Raw genomic sequence first — 20,825 nt, 5'->3', positions numbered from 1 at the left:
ATTACTCTTCACAGAATACTTCACGTAGCTGCCATCAGGAAAGGAAGCTGGGATGGGCAGGTATAGAATGATGAGGTTGTGAAATTGTGGAGAAACTATTTCTTTGAAGTCTCCTCAGTTTGATCATCACCCTAATCTCCAAGCCAAGCAACACAGTGGAAAGAAGTTGCCAGAGACACAAAGAGGGATGGATGGGGGGTGGGGAGCCACACTGCTAGGGGAATGTCAGCAGCAGGAAGGAATGGAGCAGAAAAGAACCTGGAGGCAGGGCATTGTCACACACACACACACACACACACACACACACACACAGCTACACATGGTCACTGAGACCAGAGTTGTCTCAGTCTGGGCAGCAGGCCCTTAGTGCAAGCCACCAGCCCATCTGGAGGGGATTAGCACTCCGGCCAATGAGGTCAGCTGGCCCCTTTCTTGATGGATCCCTCTCAGTCTTGCCAACAAGTCAAAGACTGGACACGACACGTGGAGCCTGCCTTGGGGGCAGCAGGAAGGGAAAATACATGGTGAGACACAGGTGGCCTTTTTTGGCAGCCCCAGCACTGGATTTGGAGCAACCTAGGCGGTTCATGTAGTCTTCTTGCCACTGTGGTCCCGGCAACCCTCATGAATGAGATGGTGAAGCAGGAACCTTTAGCTTTCCAGGGCTAACTATTGGAGGGCCAGAGATGGTAGGAGTCTAGCCTGACACCCCTGAGAATACCAGGTTCTCCCTGGGGTCTTCAGAATGACAACAAAGACCACTGAGGTTTCTTTCTACCAGGAGTTGGAAGCTTGGCTATGAAGGAGAGTGCATTTATGTTTCCCCTCCACCCTGCCTTCCTTTTGCATCTCTCATTTCCCTTCTGCTATCAGGCCGGCACAGGGTTATGGCATCTTGTAAATAGATTCAGAGGAAGAACTCATTTCTCCCACGAAGGCTGGGTTTTTCAAGCACAGGCTGAACATTACCTTTACTGGGTGTGAAGTTGATTTAAAAGTCCCACAACATCTCTTCTTCTTTCTTGGCAAGTGCCACCTTACTCCCCTCCCCATTCCCCCCTCTTCTGTCAGCAGGACTCTGCTGGGGCAGCTGTGACCTAGGGTTACAACACACATGAAGTTATAGTTTGGGAGTTGTCATTTCATTTCCCTGAGCCCCAGACTCTTTAACTGAGGAATGGGGGTCCCATTTAATTCTCAGAGATGTGGAGGTGACCAAATAGGATACTTGCAGCATCCCTGAGTAAAGAATACCACAGATGGGTGATCGATTTTATTCTTAAGGGAAGCAGTATGCAGCAGGGGAGGTGCAAAGACCAGAAGCTGCAGGGGCCTGGAGGGGCTTGAAAGCAAGGCACGTATGGGCACTCTAGCAAACTCAGAAGAGAGTTTGGAACAGATAGGTCTAGCTTGGTAGGAAAACCAAGGCACAAACAAAGGAGCTGTTTCTCTGTGTAGCCTTGGCTGTCCTGGAACTTGCTCTGTAGACCAGGCTGGCCTTGAACTCACAGAGATCCACCTGCCTCTGTCTCCTGAGTGCTGGGATTAAAGGTGTGCACCATCACCACCAGGCTCATTAAAGAGCTTTTTGTTCCCCTCCTCCACTTCCTGCTTTGGGGTCATTCATCTAAAATTCATTAGGTGCCTGCTATGTATGTGTCAAACTTTAGGCTAGGGCTTGGCTCAAGGAACACAGCCTAGGGGCAGAAATAAGTCTACACTCATCGTCTCTGCCTAGACTTCTGCCTAGACTGTGATGTTTCCCACCTTTGACTGATTTAGCACTGTGTCCTCAGAACCTTTCTACTGTTAAGACCCTTCCAGAAAGAGAAGGCTGGGGAGATGGCTCAGTGGTTATGAACATTGGCTTCTCTTCCAGAGGACCTGGGTTCAATTCCCAGCACCCACATGGCAACTCACAACTGTCTATAACTCAAGTTCCAGTGTATCGGATTCCCCCAGATAGACATGCAGGTCAAACACCAATGCATATTAAAAATAATAAATCTCCAGAAAGAAGTCCAGTAGGAAGGGGTGGTGCCAGTAGGAAGGGGTAGTGCCAGAGCTGAGACTTGGGGCATTAACATGAAAGGCTTCCTATCTTTTCTTGCTTTCCTCCTCCTTTCCACCACTCAGGTAGCAGATAGGGTCCCCTGATGCCCTAGGCTGTCCTAGATGGCAGACCTTCCCCACTTACAAACCCAGGGAAGTAGGTCTCATTTTCTCCAGCTGGCGTCTGTTTGTCTCTTAATACATTCCTCAACAGAGCACTCCAAAGATGATGTGGAGCTTCTGACCACTGAGAACTGTGGGGCTGGGCAAGCTTCTGGCCCGATGTATTATTCTCAGAGACGGGTTGTGAGAGTCCATACCTCTAGCTGCCAACCCAGGGCTTCAAGATGGTGGCCGAAGGATAAGACCATCTGCTAGACTAAGAACATACAGGAGGGAGAAAGGAGTTGTCAGGTTGTAAGAGCAAGCCATAAATAGCTCCCCTCTCCCAGAAGAGGGCCCTGAGTTCAAGATCGGCTCCTCACACTCAGAATGAGAGCAGAGACTCCCTCCAGGAGAAATAGACACTTAGGGGATCTGCTCATTAGCATGAAATGCAAATAGGCCTGGCCTCATTTGCACAACTCAATGCTGGATCTGGCGAAAGGGCAACCAGGAAGGTGACAGCGCAGCAGCAGCTCTGCCCTCTTCACCCCACCTTGGCAACTGGCCCGAGTGGGGGCTGTGACGGCCCCAAACCCGTGTCGAGGTGCCAAGAGGTCTCTGGAGGATACGTGGGTGGTGCAGCTTTACCTGGGAATCAGGGGCTGCAGGAGGTGATCCGGTCCCTTCCTCAGCTTTTCCGCAGTGGCTTGTGCTTTCCTGAGTCTTCCGGGACTACGGATCCTGTCGGTTCCGTCGTATACACCCTACGCAGATTGTGCAGATGTTTCCCCGCTTCTAACCTCAACGCTTCCCCATCTCCCTCTCACGTTCAGAACTCTGGTGGCACTTGGCTCTCTGGCACCCACAGCCTTTTGTAGGCACCAACGGTGTGAGCTAGAACCGACTGAGATGGGGCGGGATGAAGGCCGGGGTCTCGGCTTGCGTGTACGCGCCTGGAAAGCACACAACCACAAGCACCACTCCCAGAAGAGTGGCGGAGGAGAGTAACTGCGGACCATTTATCTCTCAGACAGACTTCCGTTAAGCCATATTTTGGGAATCTGAAAAAAGGGAGAAACTGAGGCACATGGTGGAGCTTTGCAGGATGAAGTTGGTAAAGCTTAGCTCTAAATGCCATTTCCTTCCACAAAACTCGAGGCTCACAGTGGCCTTCGCAGTTAGTCTCCACTTTAGGGCTGCAGGTGAAACAGGTTCTGCTGTTTGGTGTTGATCCTTGGGGCTGCGCTTTTCCAGCATAAAACCCCTGAGAGGAGTCCCCACCCCGCAATGATCTCTAGAAGCAGGAGATGACGCTCAGAGCATCAACGAGATGTCATGGGTCTCACTCAGAGCTTCAGCGAGAAGGATTAGGGTTAGGCCAGAGTCAACGTCAGGGATGTGGACCAGTAAGCCTAAGAGGCTGGTGGAGGACACTTTCGAACCACATCCACCTGTACCTTTCTAGCTTCACCTATTTCTCTCAAATAGTCACCTTCCAGCCTGAAACTCCGGGAGTTCCACTTTTTTTCCCCTTTCCCCAGTCTGGCTCGGGGTTCAAGCGCAGGGTGGGTGATTAGCTAGATGAAGAGTCGAATTTCGCTGTGGGACCCCGGTAGCATGCCTAACTCCTGTCCCACTTCTTTTCCAGCCCTGTTTAGAGCTAAGTTCTGCCTTCTGGCTGCTGTCCAATTCGGGGGTTCTGAATACGGCTACCCCAGGACTGGATGCCAAATACTTTGATTTCTAGAGGCTCCCTCCAGGGGAGTCCCAAAGACCCCAGAGACCAATAAGAAAGTGGGTTCGGTCTAGGTAACTGTCTGATTGGCCCCAGGTTTCGGGAGCGAACCTAGGGGCAAGAGGAGGGGAGAAAGGCGGTCCTGGTTTTGGGGTGGGAACCAGATTCCAGCTGTGGTTCTCTCCCTCGGTGCCCCCTCCCGCACTGGCACTGTGGCTGACCAATAGAAGGGAGGCTCTGGACCGGTGACGCACGGCTATTGGCTGTGAGGTTAGCTGGGGAGAGGCGGGGCCGAGGCTTGAAGTTGGAGTGAGGGATCCAGCTGTGGTGTGCGCCCGGCTGCTCGCCGCCGCTTTCGCTCGCTCGCTCCGCGTCTCGGCCGGAGGAGGAGGCAGTGGCGCCGGCGACAGCTACGGCAACGGCAGCCACGGCGGCGGCGGCGGCGGCGGCGACATCTCCGCCTCCACCCCCGCCCGGGACGGCCCCCCACCGTCTCCCCGCCCCTCCCGGTCCTCTAGCCCGCCGCGGGGCGGAGGAAGGAGCCGGCCCCCACCCCCTCCAAACCCACCCCCAAAGAGATCCCTCCTCCCCTCCCCCCGGCTGCCTCTGGCGCGGAGCCGGGACGATGCCGACCCCTTAGATCCTGCTCCAGCTGCGCCGAGGGAAGAGGGGTCGCCCCTCCCCGGACCCTTGCCCTCTACCGGGTGGCCCCTTTCTTCCTCCCTCTCTCGGGGGCTGCTTCGCCAAAGGTAGCGCCGACTCGGGCAACCGGAGCCTGGGCGCAAAGCGAAGAAGCCGGAACAAAGTGAGGGGAAGCCGGCCGGCTAGTCAGGGAGCCCCCGGGAACCCAGGAGAAGCGGGACTCTCGCCAGGCGGGGCTTCCCTGCGACCCGGCGCCCCGCGGGCAGCATGCCCCTGCGGGCAGGGGGAACAGGGCTGAACTGGCCCGCCTGGGGGCTCAGCAAGCTCTCTAGAGCCCCCCATATGCTCCCCCGCCGGGGTCCCCCGGTTGCGTGAGGACACCTCCTCTGAGGGGCGCCGCTCGCCCCTCTTCGGACCCCCCGGGGCCCCGGCTGGCCAGAGGATGGACGAGGAGGAGGATGGAGCGGGCGCCGAGGAGTCGGGACAGCCCCGGAGCTTCTCGCGGCTCAACGACCTGTCCGGGGCCGGGGGCCGGCAGGGGCCGGGGTCGACGGAAAAGGACCCGGGCAGCGCGGACTCCGAGGCGGAGGGGCTACCGTACCCGGCGTTGGCCCCGGTGGTTTTCTTCTACTTGAGCCAGGACAGCCGCCCGCGGAGCTGGTGTCTCCGCACGGTCTGTAACCCATATCCTTCGGGGCACCGCGATGGGCCGGACTAGGGGGTCCACAGGGGGGCGGGTCGTGTTGCCAGAGGGGACCGAAAGCCAGGTGAGTTGGAGAAGTGAGCCTGTACTGTGGACAGTTGAGAAGGGGACTGCTGAGGAGGGGAGGGGGCGTCCGAATACAAGCGGAGACTGGAGCAGGTCTGGTGGGTACCCCCTACGATCCCCACCTCCGAATACACACACCTCAGTCTTCCTTGGGCGGGGGTGAGGGGGGGATGGAGGATTGAAATCCAAGCTAGAAAAAGAGAGGAGACGCGACCCTCTGGTACGCAGCTGGTGCTCTACAGATGTGGGCAGAGGAGGGTCGTCATCCTTCAGATGTGGGCAGATTCAGGAGCCTGGGCTTTCTACTCCTCCAGCTCGCCCGCCGCGGGTTAGCGATCTGGGTTTGGTTTTCGAGTTTGGGGGCAGGGGTGGAAAGGAAGCTGCGGGGACGGAGGAGGGGAGACCGCAATCTCCTGGGGTTTCCTTATGCCCCCGCCCCAAAGTTTGCGGCGGATTCTAGGGTCCTTAAGGCTGAGGTTTTTACTGACCTAGCGGGAAACTGGGGGGGGCAGGTTCTGTCTCCCCCCTCTCCCAATCCGCGGGTTGGAGGCACAACAAGGAGATTTCGGCGGCGGCTGATGTCAGGGTGCAGAATGAGAACAAGATGTGGTGAAGGGGGAGCTGTCTGCCCCCAGAGCTGGACCGGAGCCCCTTTCAGAGAGAGCCCAATGCGGCCAGCGCCCTCCCCACCTCAATTCTTTATCTGATACCGGGTGCCTAAGGTTGGGTTGAGGAGTTTTGTGCTGTGTCGCGCCCCCCCCCCGTGGGGGGCTGACAAGAGCTCCGGCAAGTGGGGGATGGGATTAAGCTCGTTCACACACTACGCCTCCCCTTTCACAAATCAGAGTGTTCCAGCTGATGGCAGACCAGGTATGGGAAACTGCAGTCCTCTGAAAGTGTTGGGGTGGGGGGGACCAAGAGACTGTCAGTGTGTTCGCTAAGGAGGACTGAGGTTGGGCACCCCAAGCCTACTCTGTGGCTGGGTTTTGGAAGTGCATGCCCCACATTCCAGGCAGATGAATTCGCCTCCTCACCCTCACCTCTGCCTAGCCTGGAGCGGTCAGGGAGCCCCTGCCCCTCTAAAACCCTTAGCACAAAGCATCGGCTTGACTGACACACAGCTCTGGGGTACCAGAAAGGTGGGGCCTGGCTGTACTAATATCCCAGTGACGAAAGCCCCTTTTGGCTCTCCCCTTCCAGCCCAGAGCTTCTCTGGGACTCAGGGTGAGAGACCCCAGTTCTACGCTGTTGCCCCTGAGAGCCCAAAGCGGGCTCTGCTTTGCAGAACAGGGGCAGTGGGAAGCCTGGTGCCGCCCTCACTCCGCAGCGCGCTGCCTGTAGTGCGCAAAGCAGGATGTAAGCTTGCGTCCCCCACCCCTGCTCTACACTCTAGTCTTTGAGGCGCTCCCCTAGTCATCCCTCCTAATACTTTGCGCCTTTCTTCCTTTCTCTCTGAGTTAAAGAAAGGAGAGCAAAGGGCTCTGAGGTCTGTGGTCTCTTAACTGCTAACAGATACATCTTGAATTGGGAGCCTCCATCCTAAGGTCCACTTCTCCATGGCCGAGATAGCAATGGGAAAAGAACTCCCCTACCCCCCAGTCCCAACCACACCATGAATGGGAAAACACCAGCAGTGCCTATCTTCACTTCCTCAGGGATCCTGGGGTGACTGGAAGATTTTGTCTCTTCTCGCTTCCCATGCCCCCTAAAAACAGACCATTTGGCAAGTGTCTCTCCTCACTGGCTCTATCTCCAGGTGGAAGATCCTGAGGTAAATGCTTTCCTGGAAGGAGAGAGTGGCCAGGCTTGTAAGAGGGAAGAGAGGTGGGAGTCATGGGTTAATTTCGAAGTTAGGGGAGCAGGCCCAGTCTGGGGGTGGTGGTCTTGGGTGTGTAGATCCTGTGTCCCTATATCTAGACCAGCTAGCAGGGCAACAGAGGGTATGCTGAGAACAATTTCTTGGTAAAGGGGGCTGCCTGGACCGTGTCCCCCCATATTCCACTTCCAATCCTATCCAAGTGACAAGGGCAACGGTATTTCCACTGCCAGAGAGGGACCCTGAACTGCTCCTGTAGCTTTCCCCTCCCCCTCCCCCTCTTTTTGGTTTCTGCGAGGCTTCTGTTGGCTGCAGGAGTCCCCAATGTAGGTCATGAAGACGTTGGTCATGAGGGACTTGAGGACAGTCTTACTCCCCCCGCCCCCAGTTAACCAAGGCTAGTTAGCCATTTTTCCATTTTTTCTTACTGTACTTTTCTTGGCCCCTTCCTCTTGCAGCCTCATTAAGAGGTCAGATTTCCTAGAGTGGAGAGCTAGACTCAGGTAAAAGTGTGTGTGTGTGTGTGTGTGTGTGTGTGTATGTGTGTGTGTGTGTGTGTATTGAGGGGATAGAGGAAGGACAATAAGAGGAAGAAGGTACACAAAAGTATATGTTCCTATACTGGGAGAGCAGGGACATGGGCCCCAACCAGCCCCCTGGCAGGCCCAGGTTACAGGGAATGCTGGCCTTTGCAGTGTGTTTCTTACAGTGTGAGGGCGTGCGTTTCCCCTCCCGGGAAGGAGTTCCTGAGCATTCCCTCTCGGGCTGTTGTGTCACATCTGGAAGTTTGTGTAGGAGTTTCTCCAAGCTCAGAGCCCAGCACAGCTTTTTCTCATTTGGAAATCACAGGCTGGCATTTGGGATGCCGAGAGAGGAGGGGAGGGAGGGGGGCCAGGGAAGGAGAGGGGAGCCTGCCAGGAGTTGGGGGGAGGAGAAGGGGGAGGCCTGAGAGGCAGGAGTCCTAATGGCTTCCAGAAGTGAATGAGAGTGTGGGGCCGTGTGTGTCTGAGTGTGTGCCTCTAGAAGGGAGGAGGCCCTAGGAATTTCTGTAGTCTTCCTTGCCATTGTCCCAATGCCCCAAGTCTTCCTATTCTTCCCAGAGGATTCTCTATTCTCAGAGGAAGTGTGTATGTGTTTTGTGTGTGTGTGTGTGGGTTGTTTGAATATCATATGCACCCTTGTCCCATTTCCAAACCCTAGACCATCTAGAGTAGATTCTGGGAGAAGGGCTAGAGCAGAGAATTCAGTGGAACTGGGGGACAGAGGATCTTTGGCAATCTGTCCCAGATCCTCCTTCCTTCTGGGTCACATTGACTCCTTTGCACACACTCTGCTGCACTGCTGGGGGACTCCCCTTCACCCCTAGTGCCAGTTGGAGCCATTCCTGGGATTACCCCTCCACCCTGCCCCCCTCTCCTGCTCCCGCCCCAGCTCTCACCCCACCCTGCCTGCCTTAGTCGGGATGTCGAGACACACACACACACACACACACACACACACACACACACACACAGAGTCACAGACATTTGAATCAGATTTCTGGCCTATTTCCCTCCCAAAGATTCCAGTGGCCCTCTCTCTTGTGTCTCTGTGTCTCCTGTCTCTGTCTCTGGGTGGGGCTGGCTGCCTTTCGGGCAGGGTTCAGTTTTCAGTTTAGTTGGAAACCTCTCTCCCCACACACCCACACACCGGAGCTGGGGCACAGGGAAACAGGCTAGTTAGAGGGAGGGGGGCCTCTGTTGGGGAATCCCCCTTCCTGAAAGGGGAAAAACCCCATGGGCACAGGCCATCAGACTGAACCCCTGAATCTTCTTCATCCCTAAGAAGCATTGGATCCCATAGACCATCAACCTCTCTGTGGGGTGGGTGAAGCAAGAACCTAGCCCCCCACCCCCTAACTCTTACTAGAGAAGGCCAGAATTTTTGGGTTCAGGCCAATTTCCTCCTCAATGTTCCTTAGTCTCACATTTCCAGACTTCTGGAAGGGAGGGAGGGAGGCAGCTAAAGGTCTGCTTGCTGTCTGGGTTCACACCCCAGGCCCAGGGCCTTATATCTATAGTTGCCAGGCTAGTAAAAGCTGTGTCTAGATAAAAACCTATGGCGAAGACTCATTTGTGGATATAACATGCTCTATTTCCCTTTCCCAGGAAGGAGAGGAGGGGGAGGGATGGTAGAGAGGTCCTCTTCTGCCATCCTCTTTTTCTCTGTCTTTGATGGTGGGCTGTGGGGAGGAGAAAGATCCTCCCCTCTCCTGCTCCCACCCTTTGGGATCCACTCCAGCCCGGACAGTCACCATAGCAACAGTAGACATGTGACTGCACAGGTCTCTCATAGTCACTATGGCAACCACTGTCCCCCGTTCCCTTGGTTACCATGGGGATCTGTCACATGGTTTCCCCCCAACCTGATAACCTGTGGGTCTCCCTGCTTCTCTTTCCTTGCATGAGAACAAGAGAGTAGTCCGGGTAAGGGGAGAGTATGTATAACGGGGGGGGGGTGTCTCTTTAATCACCATGGCAACAAATCGACACCACCTGGTGACACATTCTCCTGTTGTTATGGCAACAGAAGAACATCACAGTGACATACTGCCATGTTTCCAAGGAAACAAGCCCCACCCTGAGAAGGGTGAAAGACCCTCTTAGATATCACTCTATTTAAATTATTCTAGATTTGCCAGTCCCTTCATACTTATCTACAGTGAAGGAGGAGGTGGAGTAGGGTGCAGGCTAGATTGCCAAGGGTCCTGGAGAAGGGAATTTTGGTTAGACGCCTGAGGTGGGCTTGTCTGGGGGCAGATTTTGATAGTCAGAGGCCCCAGTCTGGGCCTATACAAAGTAGAAACAGAAGAAGGGGCCATCTCCTCTGTGGGGTCAACTTGGTTATGCCTCACATCACTGTAATTGATTTGTCTGAGCCGAGGGAAACATCAGGAAACCATGAATGGGGAGGCACATCTGGTTTCTAGATTGGCAGATGACTGATTGATACATTAGTCCATCCATTCATTCACCCATCCATTCATTCTTCCTGTGCACTTCTCATCTGCTATGGACTACATCTTACACAGGGCTCTGGAGTGTGGCTACTGTTAAGGATGTAGCAGAGTATCCCTACCTGCCAAGCCAAGCACATGGATGACTTAACTTGGTGGAGTCACTACCATTAATTAGATATCCAAATAAGTATCCTGGAGCCCCAGTCCCCACCAATGTTCTCATGGGCTCCTCCTAGGTGCTGCTTCTCCCACAGAGAGGAGTGGGCTAGCTTGGAGAGCACAGACCAGTTATTAAGGATAATTGTGTCCTTTCCCTTCCAAGTGGTGGCTTCCTCCCTGTCTCTCTGTTTTCCAGAGTGACCCCTGGCTGACCCCCATTCTGGAGAGAGATCCCTTGGCTACACTCAGGAGAACAGCCCCATAGAAACACTTTCATTTCCCCCTATCACCTACTCCCCCACCCCCGCTTCAAACCTAGGATTTTATTTTGTTTTCTTACTGTCATTTTTTAAAAAAGGCATGGATATTAGGAAAACTGAAATGCCTTAGGACTTCTAGGGTGCTCGGCACAGGTGGTGACACTGATGTGCACCCAAGAGAAAAGGACCTGCTGACTGACGGGAATGGGAAGGGCTTCAAGGTGGTTGAGGGAGAAGTCAAGTGTTGGAGGCTCAACACCGTGGTGGAGGCCAACTGGGAGGATGGTGTGTGGGTCTCTGAATCTTGCTGATTGTCTCTTCATGCTTGGCGGGCGCCTTCTCATTCCATAAGCAAGGCTAAAACGGGAAGGGCCCTGAGTGGACTGGCAGGACGGGCAGCAGGTTGCCTCAGCCCTTCCTCTTTCCTTCTTAGACTCTGCTTGTCTAGTTTCTTGGCTCTTTCTGCCTCGCTCCTATTTTTCTACGAGGAAGCTAGGCTGTCTGGTTGCTCATCTGTGGGGTCCTGGAACCTTTTTTATTTGGAGGCCATCTTGTAGGTCCTCATGCCAATGGTGAACCAAACCTCTCAACAGAACTCACCATGCAGAAATCCCTCTGCTCCTAGCTTCTTGGGTCTGGGTTAGAAGGTACAAGGGGTGTGGCAGTAGTAGCCAAGCCACTTGTATCAAGCTGAAGCTTGTACTGAGTGCAGGGTCTGGCATGGGTCTTGAATGCAAAAGGCATGAATGTGACTAAAGGCTGAGGACTTGGAGAAGCCAGGGAGCTGGTGGTTGGAGAGAGAGCCTTGGGTTCCTGTGAAGTGGAAAGGAGAGTAGGGCTGCAGTGTGGGCTTTCCTTCTGGTACCGGGGCTATCCTGAGTCCCTGCCTGCCTGAGTAGTTGTAGTGCAGGGAAGATAATGGACTAGACCATGAGCTTGGAAGCCTCAATCTCATCTTGGCTTCTTGAGCAACTTTGGCATATGACTTGGCTTCAGCTCTCTGGGTCTTGCTGTCCTTGGGTTGTGGGGAATAAAATGATCCACCCTGGATGCTTCATGAGGCTGTTGTGAGCAGCAATCGTGGCATTGTGTGAAAGTGCGTGGTAAACTGTAAGGCAGGCTTAATCCGACTGTAGGTTTGTGTAACACATTCGCATACATTATCTCACTTGCTTCTCACATCTACCCAGTGTGGTGGGGAGAGGAGGCTCGGATTCGCAGCAAACTCACAGAGCCTGGCATTTCCACAAGCACAATCAATCCTATTCCCTACATGGCTTGTGCAAATAGTCAGGGTATTTATGGCTTCCTCTACCTTACAAATGAGGAAGATGGGGCTGGAGAGATAAAATGACCATGGTAGGCCTGACTCCTTCCATCTCGCTCCCGTGTTTCCAAAGGCATTGGAAGGTTAATTGACAGGTAGCAAGTGTTAGGTGTAGCATGGGAGGCACCTTCAACTCACTTTAGGTAACTGCTTCCTTGACACCTGATACCTGGTTCGAGCGCATCAGCATGTTGGTCATTCTGCTCAACTGTGTGACTCTGGGTATGTTCAGGCCATGTGAAGACATTGCCTGCGACTCCCAGCGCTGCCGGATCTTGCAGGTGAGTGTGTGTATGTTTCTGTCTGTCTGTGTTAGAGGAAGGGGTGAGTGGTTCTTGCATTTTAAAGCCCTGAATTCTGTCCGGCCAGAAATCCCGATCCAGCTGGTGGGCAGGGTGTGAGCCCCACTCCCCTCAGTTTCAGCAGCCTCTCCTCTCCACTTTAGGCCTTCGATGACTTCATCTTTGCCTTCTTTGCTGTGGAAATGGTGGTGAAGATGGTGGCCTTGGGCATCTTTGGGAAGAAATGTTACCTGGGAGACACTTGGAATCGGCTTGACTTTTTCATTGTCATTGCTGGGTGAGGGCTTGGGTTAGGGTGGGAGAGCATTGGGCAGGTCTCCTGCCCGTCTGGCTGTCCACTCTGCCAACACTGCCTGCTTGCAGTGCTCTGGTCTGTCCTCTGAATCCCACAGTGTTGCTTTTGGGGCTGCTCCCCTCTGAGGAGACTGCCATTGCCTGGGGGAGTCCATGCCCCCTAGACAGAGAGCTGATCTTCAGCTTCCCTTGGTGGAGGAGAGGGAAGAGCCCTAAGTCATCCTGACACCTCACAGCAGGATTCTTCACTGGCCTCTTCCATGTGGAGTTGGCCTCAAACTCAAAGGGCCTCCTTCCCGGCCCCTCCCCACAGGATGCTGGAGTATTCGCTGGACCTGCAGAACGTCAGCTTCTCCGCAGTCAGGACAGTCCGTGTGCTGCGACCGCTCAGGGCCATTAACCGGGTGCCCAGTGAGTGACCCCTTAGCCCTCACCCCTGGACAGAGGGCCCTCAGAGGAAATGTGGCACATGCATCATGACCTGACTATTTGAAGCTGAGGCAGAGACTGGCACAGTAGGGAACCAGTCAGAGCCTCTCACCCTGGTGGTATCACTAGGAAAGCTATCTGGGAAAACCTCCACCCCACTTCAGCAAGGCTTTGGGCCAGAATCTTAGAAACACCTCAGATGACCCCCTTTTCAGGGGAATAAGGGTGGAGAGACCATCAGACCAGCAAGAGGGGACACAAATTGTTAATGGTCCTTTGGTCTTCATTGGTGCGACCATACTGGCACTAAACACCACTTCTCTCAAGACAAGGCCACTCCACGCCTTACCCTTCGGCTGTGGTTGCCTTCCCCCCCCCCCAACTCTTGCAGTGACTGCTGAGACCATTATCTAAATTAAACCGCATTGGTTTCTGGAGCCAGCAAAGGTTTGGCAGCTCCAGCTCCCCTGACATCCTGCCCCTCCCCCTTTGCAGGCCCCCTTTGCAATTCCTCAACCTACACAAGCTGTAGATGGTCCCCACTGGGGCTTAGGAGGGGGTGCTGTGCCTGCCTGTTTGCCTGATGCTGCAGTAGCTTGTGTGTGTGTGTGTGTGTGTGTGTGTGTGTGTGTGAGAGAGAGAGAGAGAGAGAGAGAGAGAGAGAGAGAGAGAGAGAGAGAGAGGGAAAGATTCCGTTACCTCTGGGAGGGCAGAGCTGCTGAGTGTGTGTGTTGGGGGGGGTGAGGGCATGCTTGATGTTAAGATCTAGAAGAGGGTGTGGCTGGCCTCCTCTTCCAGGTGACAGCTGCTAGATTGATAGACCTGAGACTAACCACTGCTGTAATTCCCTTAATGTAAGCCCTGAGGAATTGATCTCAGTTGGAGCTCAGAGGAACTGAAGGAGGGTGGGAGGAACTGAGGGGGACAAGGACTGGCTGGCTGGTCGTGGTCTGGTGGGTAGGGTGGCTGTGGTTACCAGGAAGATTAATCAGTTGCTGTGTTATTGTTTAGAACCTTAACCCCAGAGAGAGCAGGGCCCACACAGGGCACTTTGGGGGTCAAATGGGCCACTAGAGGTTCATCAGTTTGACAAGGGCTTAGGAGGTCTGGGTCTCCTAAAAGCTAGTTCGAGTATTTGGGCTGTTGAGGCCTCAACCTGGAGTGAGGAAAGGGAATGGACCCCTAATGGGGCTTTTATTTGTGGGCGGAGATGCTGTGGCTTTGCCATGAAGGGAACATTAGCTGCTATACTCCCAAGAAGACAGAGTTATATCTCTTCAAACCCTGATCTCAAGATCTAGATCCAGCAGGGAACAGAGATGCAGGGCTGGGGGTGGGGGGTGGGGTTGGTTCAGAAACCTGGTGAAGTACTGGTCATCTTGGCTGCCTTCTAGCCTTCCTCCAGGGGGTTTGTCTCAGTTTCTCCAGTGGCCCCCTGGGGCCATCGTTTAGGAAGGTCAGGTGACAGTGTCCGGTGAGAGAAGGAAGTGGGAGGTGTGTGTGTGTGTGTGTGTGTGTGTGTGTGAGTGCTTGTGCCTTAGGGAGCAGGATTTGGAAGCACAAAAACCTAAATTTAAGTCCTGGCGTCTACATTTAGCAGCTCCCATCCTGAGTGGCTCACGTCACTCCTGTGAGCCTCAGACTTCTCATCTGTAAATTGGGGGTGATACCATCAGTCCTGTGGTGACAATGGGAACGTGAGGTGGGGCTCAGAACCTGAGAGGGCTTTGGAAACCACGGTTACTCTGGATAGGTGTTGGCGCCACACACACAACAGTTAATATGGGTGGACCTAGGGTGTTTCAAGGGCTGCCTGGGAGAGTCAGGCTTGTCTGCCGGTCTCCCCTCCAGCTTAAACTGGTCCTTCTCAGCATCCCCAGTGGGCCCTCATGGGGAAGACTGCCGGGCCTGTGTCACTTGGCATAGCTGGGCCAGACTGGAGCCCCCAGCATGGCTCTTCTGCCCCCGCAGGCATGCGCATCCTCGTCACATTATTGCTGGACACCTTGCCTATGTTGGGCAATGTCCTGCTGCTCTGTTTCTTCGTCTTTTTCATCTTTGGCATCGTCGGTGTCCAGCTGTGGGCAGGGCTGCTTCGGAACCGATGCTTCCTCCCTGAGAATTTCAGCCTGTGAGTGGTGGACCCGGTGGGTGATGGACTTGGGGGGCTGTGGACCTCTCTTAGTCCCTGGCTTTCTGTTGCCATGGGTATAAACGTGCTTTCTCACATCTGGCATGTATTTGGCTCTCAAACCTCCTACACATTGGAATAACCTGGGACATTTTAAAGGCCTGATGCCCAGGTATGCCTTCCAGAGATTTCCATTGCATTGACTTCAGTTCGACTTGATCCAGGCATTTAAAAAGTCGTCCAGAAGCCAGGCACAGTGGTGTTTTCAGTCTCGGGACTCTGGAGAAAGGGTCGGGTGAATCTGAGTTTCAGGCTGGCTTAAGTCTACATAGTGAGTTCCAGGCCAGCCAGAGATACATAGTGAGACCCTGCCTCAAGAGGAAGAAAGAAGTGGGGGTGGGGTGGGGAGGGGGAGAGACTCTTTGGGGGCTAGGGATGTAGCTCAGGTGGTAGAGTGTCTGCCTGGTATGCACAAAGCCCCAGGGTTCAATCCCCAGCACCCCGTAAGCTGTGTTGTAGTGACACCAGTGTTCAGAAGGTGGAGACAGGAGGATCATAACCATGTGACTACACAGAGTTTGAAGCCAGCCTGGAATACATGCAAAAGGATGGCAAAAGGGATGGGGAGTCGGGTGGAGAAACAAACTCTTCCTGTGATTTTGACCTGCAGCGAAGTTGGAAAACCACTTCCCTATTGTAGACCTCTGGACTCTGGAGTTCCCTACCAAGCTCTCACATCCCTCAGTGCTCCCATCCCTCCCCATAAAGCCCTGTCCTGTCCAGTCTCCTCCCCCACTTTAGTTCTGGCTTATCCTCTCTGTGCTTCGGTGTACATACACCAGCCTTTCTTCTTGGCCTCTCTGTGGGGAACCCTACTCCCCAACCTTATCTGTCCCTCCCTCACCCTGCAGCCCCCTGAGCGTGGATCTGGAGCCTTACTATCAGACAGAGAATGAAGATGAGAGTCCCTTCATCTGCTCCCAGCCTAGGGAAAATGGCATGCGGTCCTGCAGGAGCGTGCCCACACTGCGTGGGGAAGGTGGTGGTGGCCCACCCTGTGGTCTGGACTATGAGGCCTATAACAGTTCCAGCAATACCACCTGTGTCAACTGGAACCAATACTATACCAACTGCTCTGCAGGCGAGCACAATCCGTTCAAAGGCGCCATCAACTTTGACAACATCGGCTATGCCTGGATCGCCATCTTCCAGGTGGGGCCACATGGGCCCTGGGATGTTCCCCAGAACAGCATAGACTGGGAGTACACATCCTCTGGGTTAAGGTGGTGGCTAGGGCCTTGGTGGAGGAGACTAAAGGAGGCTTTAGTGGTGCCAGCCAGAGTCAGCTGTCTCTCTTGCCTCCTCAGGTCATCACACTGGAGGGCTGGGTCGACATTATGTACTTTGTGATGGATGCTCATTCCTTCTACAACTTCATCTACTTCATTCTCCTCATCATCGTGAGTGACTCCTCCAGCCCACATGGGAATGGGAAATAATGGGGATACAGATGGAGCAGTGAATAGAGGGCAAGTTCTTAGCTCTCAGGTCCTATAGAGGTGGTGGCATTTGTCATGCTGTGGGAAGGATCCAGGGTGTGTCAGGAGAAATCCAAGACTCTATCATTTACTACTGTTAGGACCTTTGCAAGTTATCCTATTTGAGGCCCTAGCCCCACTATAGGCTTCTGATTCTTCACCCACAAAGTAGAGGGTTCTCAGCCCACAATTGTCACCACCTTCCCGAGGGGTGTCCAGAAATGGCCAAGTGTGATTCTGACTTCATGAGCTCTAGGGGAACTCTTCCAGCATTCTGTTGGAAAAGAGAAAGATGTTAAGCATCCTGAAATGCTTGCAGGCAAAGAATCATACACCCGGAATTCCAATCAGTATTGAGAAATACTTGTGAGATCCCTTATTCCTTCCAGCTCTGCAATTCCAAGGCGTTCTGAAAGCAGAAGACAGACCAAAGCAGTATCATTTAATCATTTTAATCACCACCAGTCATAGTAGATGCTTTCATGGCTACCATTTACAGCTGATATTTATTGAGCACTTACTGTGTGCCAGCCCTTGCTCCCGGAGGGTTGGGCATTTCATCCTCCCTATGATCTCATTGCCACCTTTGTGTTCCAAGCAAGGAAAATGACTTTTCCTCATTTATCTGCCCCCGCCGTGTGCCTTGTCTAAGCTGCGGATCAGTCTTGCCGGGGAGGTCTGTCAATGGCAATGTTGCTATTCTTCCTTATATGCCCCTGTGATGTGGCCACTTTCAAGGATGGTGGCCTCTAATTTCTAAGTGAGAACTCAGAGCTGTAAAGCGTTGTCCACTGGTCCAAGATCTTGTAGGAAGTCGGGGCTAGAGCTGAGACATCAGGTCCAGGTTACAACTCCAAATCTAGCCCTTGCATTTTCCCATGTCACCAAGAGGTCAATGCAGAGCCAGGTGGAGGGTTAGATACTGACAGAAGGAAATTAAGGATGACATTAAAAAGCCAGGTGTGGTGGCACATTCCTTTAATCCCAGCACTCAGAAGGCAGAAGCAGATAGATCTCTGTGAGTTCGAAGCCAGCCTGGTCTACAAAACTAGTTCCAGGACAGCCAGGGTTGCACAGAGAGAACCTATTTCAAAAAACCTAAAGAGATGGAGGGAGGGAGAGAGAGAGAAAGAGAGAGAGAGAGAGAGAGAGGAGAAAGATTAAGACCACTCAAGACAAGCTTCAGAGAGGTGAGGATAGAATGAAGCTACTTCTGGGGAGAGAGAGAGTGTGTGTAGGCTCTGGGAAAGGGTATGTTCCCTAGGTTAGCATAACTTTCCCAGGTGTGAAAGAATGACCAAGCTCCAGGCAAAGCTTGGCTGGGGACCTTTACCATCCCTGACCATTACCACAGTGGTGAGGCAGGTACTTCAGGGTAGCCACTCATCTGATAATTGTTGCTGTCCTCAGGCTTGCTTGGGTGGGGGAGGGATAGACAGGGACATCAGGGGCCTAGTTTCCACTCTCCCACACACCTCCTCAAAAATTCTTCCCAAACAGCTCTCTGGAATCACACTAGTGAAGCTAATTATCATAATTACTAGGACATGAGCGAGAGAGAAAAAAAAAAAAAGCCTGCTTTGTCACCATAAATATTTATTTCCATCATTCAGACTTGTTGTCTAAGCAATAGTTTACCCACAGTCCTGGGGAAACTGAGGCATGGAGATGGGGGCTGGGGGTGGATGGGCAAGTCAGAATGATGGCTTTGTTAGTCTTTAGGGCCCCTTTCCAGCTGGGGGTATTGAAGTCCCATGGTTGAGTCCCCCAAAGTCATGCCGCTAGAATTAAAAGGCTTTGATCCAAGTTGAAGGTTTTCTGTCTTGCATTAATTTCTACAGCATTCTCTCCAACTAGAAACTGGGAGATGCCTTAGATTCTCCATGCATATGCATTTAAAGGCTGGGAACTGGGAGATATCTGCAAAGTATGCTATCACCCGCAGTAGCAACGCCGTGAACTTGCATAGGACTCGGTTTCAGTCTTACTTAACTTGGTCTGTATTAGCTGACCAATTTCTTGACCAATCTTCACCTCAGCTTCTTCAGTGATCTGATGGAGAGTACAAAAGAGCCTGCTCCCCAATTTATCATGGCAATAAAATGGGATAGCACCTGGACAATTGCGAACCCCATGTCTGGCCCACAACGAATTCACTGATTGTGGCAGCTGCTATCAAGATTCGCTTTTCTTCAGGACATCTCCTCTTTTTGTCCCCACCCCTGCAGGTGGGCTCCTTCTTCATGATCAACCTGTGCCTGGTGGTGATTGCCACACAGTTCTCCGAGACCAAGCAGCGGGAGAGTCAGCTGATGCGGGAGCAGCGTGTGCGATTCCTGTCCAACGCCAGCACCCTGGCAAGCTTCTCTGAGCCAGGCAGCTGCTATGAGGAGTTGCTCAAGTACCTGGTGTACATCCTCCGCAAAGCAGCCCGCAGGCTGGCCCAGGTCTCTAGGGCTGCAGGTGTGCGGGCTGGGTTGCTTAGCAGCCCAGTGGCCCGTGGTGGGCAGGAGCCCCAGCCCAGTGGCAGCTGCTCTCGCTCACACCGTCGTCTATCTGTCCACCACCTGGTGCACCACCATCACCATCATCACCACCACTACCACCTGGGTAATGGGACGCTCAGAGTTCCCCGGGCCAGCCCAGAGATCCAGGACAGGGATGCCAATGGGTCTCGTCGGCTCATGCTGCCACCACCCTCTACACCCACTCCCTCTGGGGGCCCTCCCAGGGGTGCGGAGTCTGTACACAGCTTCTACCATGCCGACTGCCACTTGGAGCCAGTCCGTTGCCAGGCACCCCCTCCCAGGTCCCCATCGGAGGCATCTAGCAGGACTGTGGGTAGTGGGAAGGTATACCCCACTGTGCACACCAGCCCTCCACCAGAGATGCTGAAGGATAAGGCACTAGTGGAGGTGGCCCCCAGTCCTGGGCCCCCCACCCTCACCAGCCTCAACATCCCACCTGGGCCCTTCAGCTCCATGCACAAGCTACTGGAGACACAGAGTACGGGTGAGAGCGTGGGTGGGTGTGGGGTGGGACCCCACAGTTGGAGGCTGGGTGGTCATCTAGAAGAGTAGGGGTCTGGAGTGTGAGGATCCAGGGCCCAGAGCCCAGTTTCTCATGCTGCTTCTTGTAGCTCTGGTTCCTTCAACCAGTTCCTTTATTTCTTTTGAGCCCTACTTGTTTCATCTGTTCAAATGGGAGCTACGGTTACTGCATATATTACTACAATGTAGGAGTAATGATAGTTGTTTCACATGCATACCTATCATGTGCTACACTCTGTGCCTTTGGCCATAATATCTAACTACTGCTGCCCAGTGACATGCCTGTCACATGCTTTGCAGGCAAGATCTGCTTGAGTCCTCTGGACAGGTTGGTAATAAGCTTGCATGCACCCTTGCTGTGTGCATAGAAAAAAGGTGGCTAAGAGTGTTGGTGAGTGTGATCTCGAGACCATCTGACTCTGCAGCCCACTCTGTGTCCCTTGTCCCAAGGCTCAGCAGGGGAAATTGTGTGTGACTGTGGCAGTCGGGTGCCTCACAAGGTGACTGCTGCAAACAGAGAGACTTGGAGCAGGAGTGCTGAAAGCAGCCAGCCTATGGGTGGGACATCGGTGACCTGGGGGATTGTGATGCTTGCCGCTTGTAGGCAGGCTACCCGTGCAGACACAGCCTGGGACCTGTGTTTCAGGGAGGATGTGGTGACAGAAAGCAACGGGATATGTGAGATGTCCCCTGAGAGTGTGTGCGGAGACCAGAAAGTGTGAGACGCAGAGTGAAGGGTTCTTGTGCTAGTCCCCCCCCCCCCTGCCGCCGTGCCCTGGGCTGTGGACCAGTCATGTCTCCCACACAGGCTTCCGTTCCCCACTGTGTAATAGGTGGGATTGAAGCTGTCACTACTGTAGCTGCTGACGGATGGCCTGTGGTGTACAAATACGTCCAGGAAGGGGCATAGCGTTTTGTGTCTATAGGGGTCAGACCTCGAGCCAAGGACCTCTTCACACTTGTTTTACCTGAGCAGTCTCTGGGGTGGCATTCATTTCTCATATTCTGTGAGCAAAGTAGGATTTAGATGGACACGGATGCCTTGGGGCATGTCCCTGTGTGTATTCAGAACACATATACTATGTATTGTATGCTTGTGGGCATGAAGGAAGCATAGGGTGTGTGGGGAGAGTGTTCCATGTGTGTGTGTGTGTGTGTGTGTGTGTGTGTGTGTGTGTGTGTGTGTGTGAGAGGGTACAAGTGTCTGATTTACATGCA

General features: G+C 53.6%; 1 protein-coding gene across 26 annotated transcripts in view; it reads left to right on the top strand.

The window, feature by feature from the left end:
* The first annotated feature begins 4,208 nt into the window (after positions 1-4,208).
* The window catches only part of Cacna1g (calcium voltage-gated channel subunit alpha1 G), a 64,323-nt gene continuing 47,706 nt past the window's right edge, over positions 4,209-20,825 (top strand). For 21 of the 26 annotated variants that reach the window (XM_051201991.1, XM_051201739.1, XM_051201199.1 and 18 more), the window contains exons 1-7: positions 11,985-12,144; positions 12,309-12,442; positions 12,773-12,870; positions 14,860-15,019; positions 15,931-16,231; positions 16,387-16,479; positions 18,786-19,569. In XM_051201991.1, coding sequence (XP_051057948.1) covers positions 12,052-12,144; positions 12,309-12,442; positions 12,773-12,870; positions 14,860-15,019; positions 15,931-16,231; positions 16,387-16,479; positions 18,786-19,569 — 1,663 coding nt within the window. In that variant the 5' untranslated portion in view covers positions 11,985-12,051. Of the gene's footprint in view, positions 5,219-11,984; positions 12,145-12,308; positions 12,443-12,772; positions 12,871-14,859; positions 15,020-15,930; positions 16,232-16,386; positions 16,480-18,785; positions 19,570-20,825 lie in introns of those variants that run through there. The other 5 variants (XM_051201909.1, XM_051200359.1, XM_051202054.1 and 2 more) reach the window with 4 other exon arrangements.

This window comes from Phodopus roborovskii, unplaced genomic scaffold (assembly GCF_943737965.1).
Source record: "Phodopus roborovskii unplaced genomic scaffold, PHOROB, whole genome shotgun sequence".
In the NCBI taxonomy this organism is placed as follows: domain Eukaryota; kingdom Metazoa; phylum Chordata; class Mammalia; order Rodentia; family Cricetidae; genus Phodopus; species Phodopus roborovskii.
This window is presented reverse-complemented; position numbering and strand designations above follow the sequence as displayed.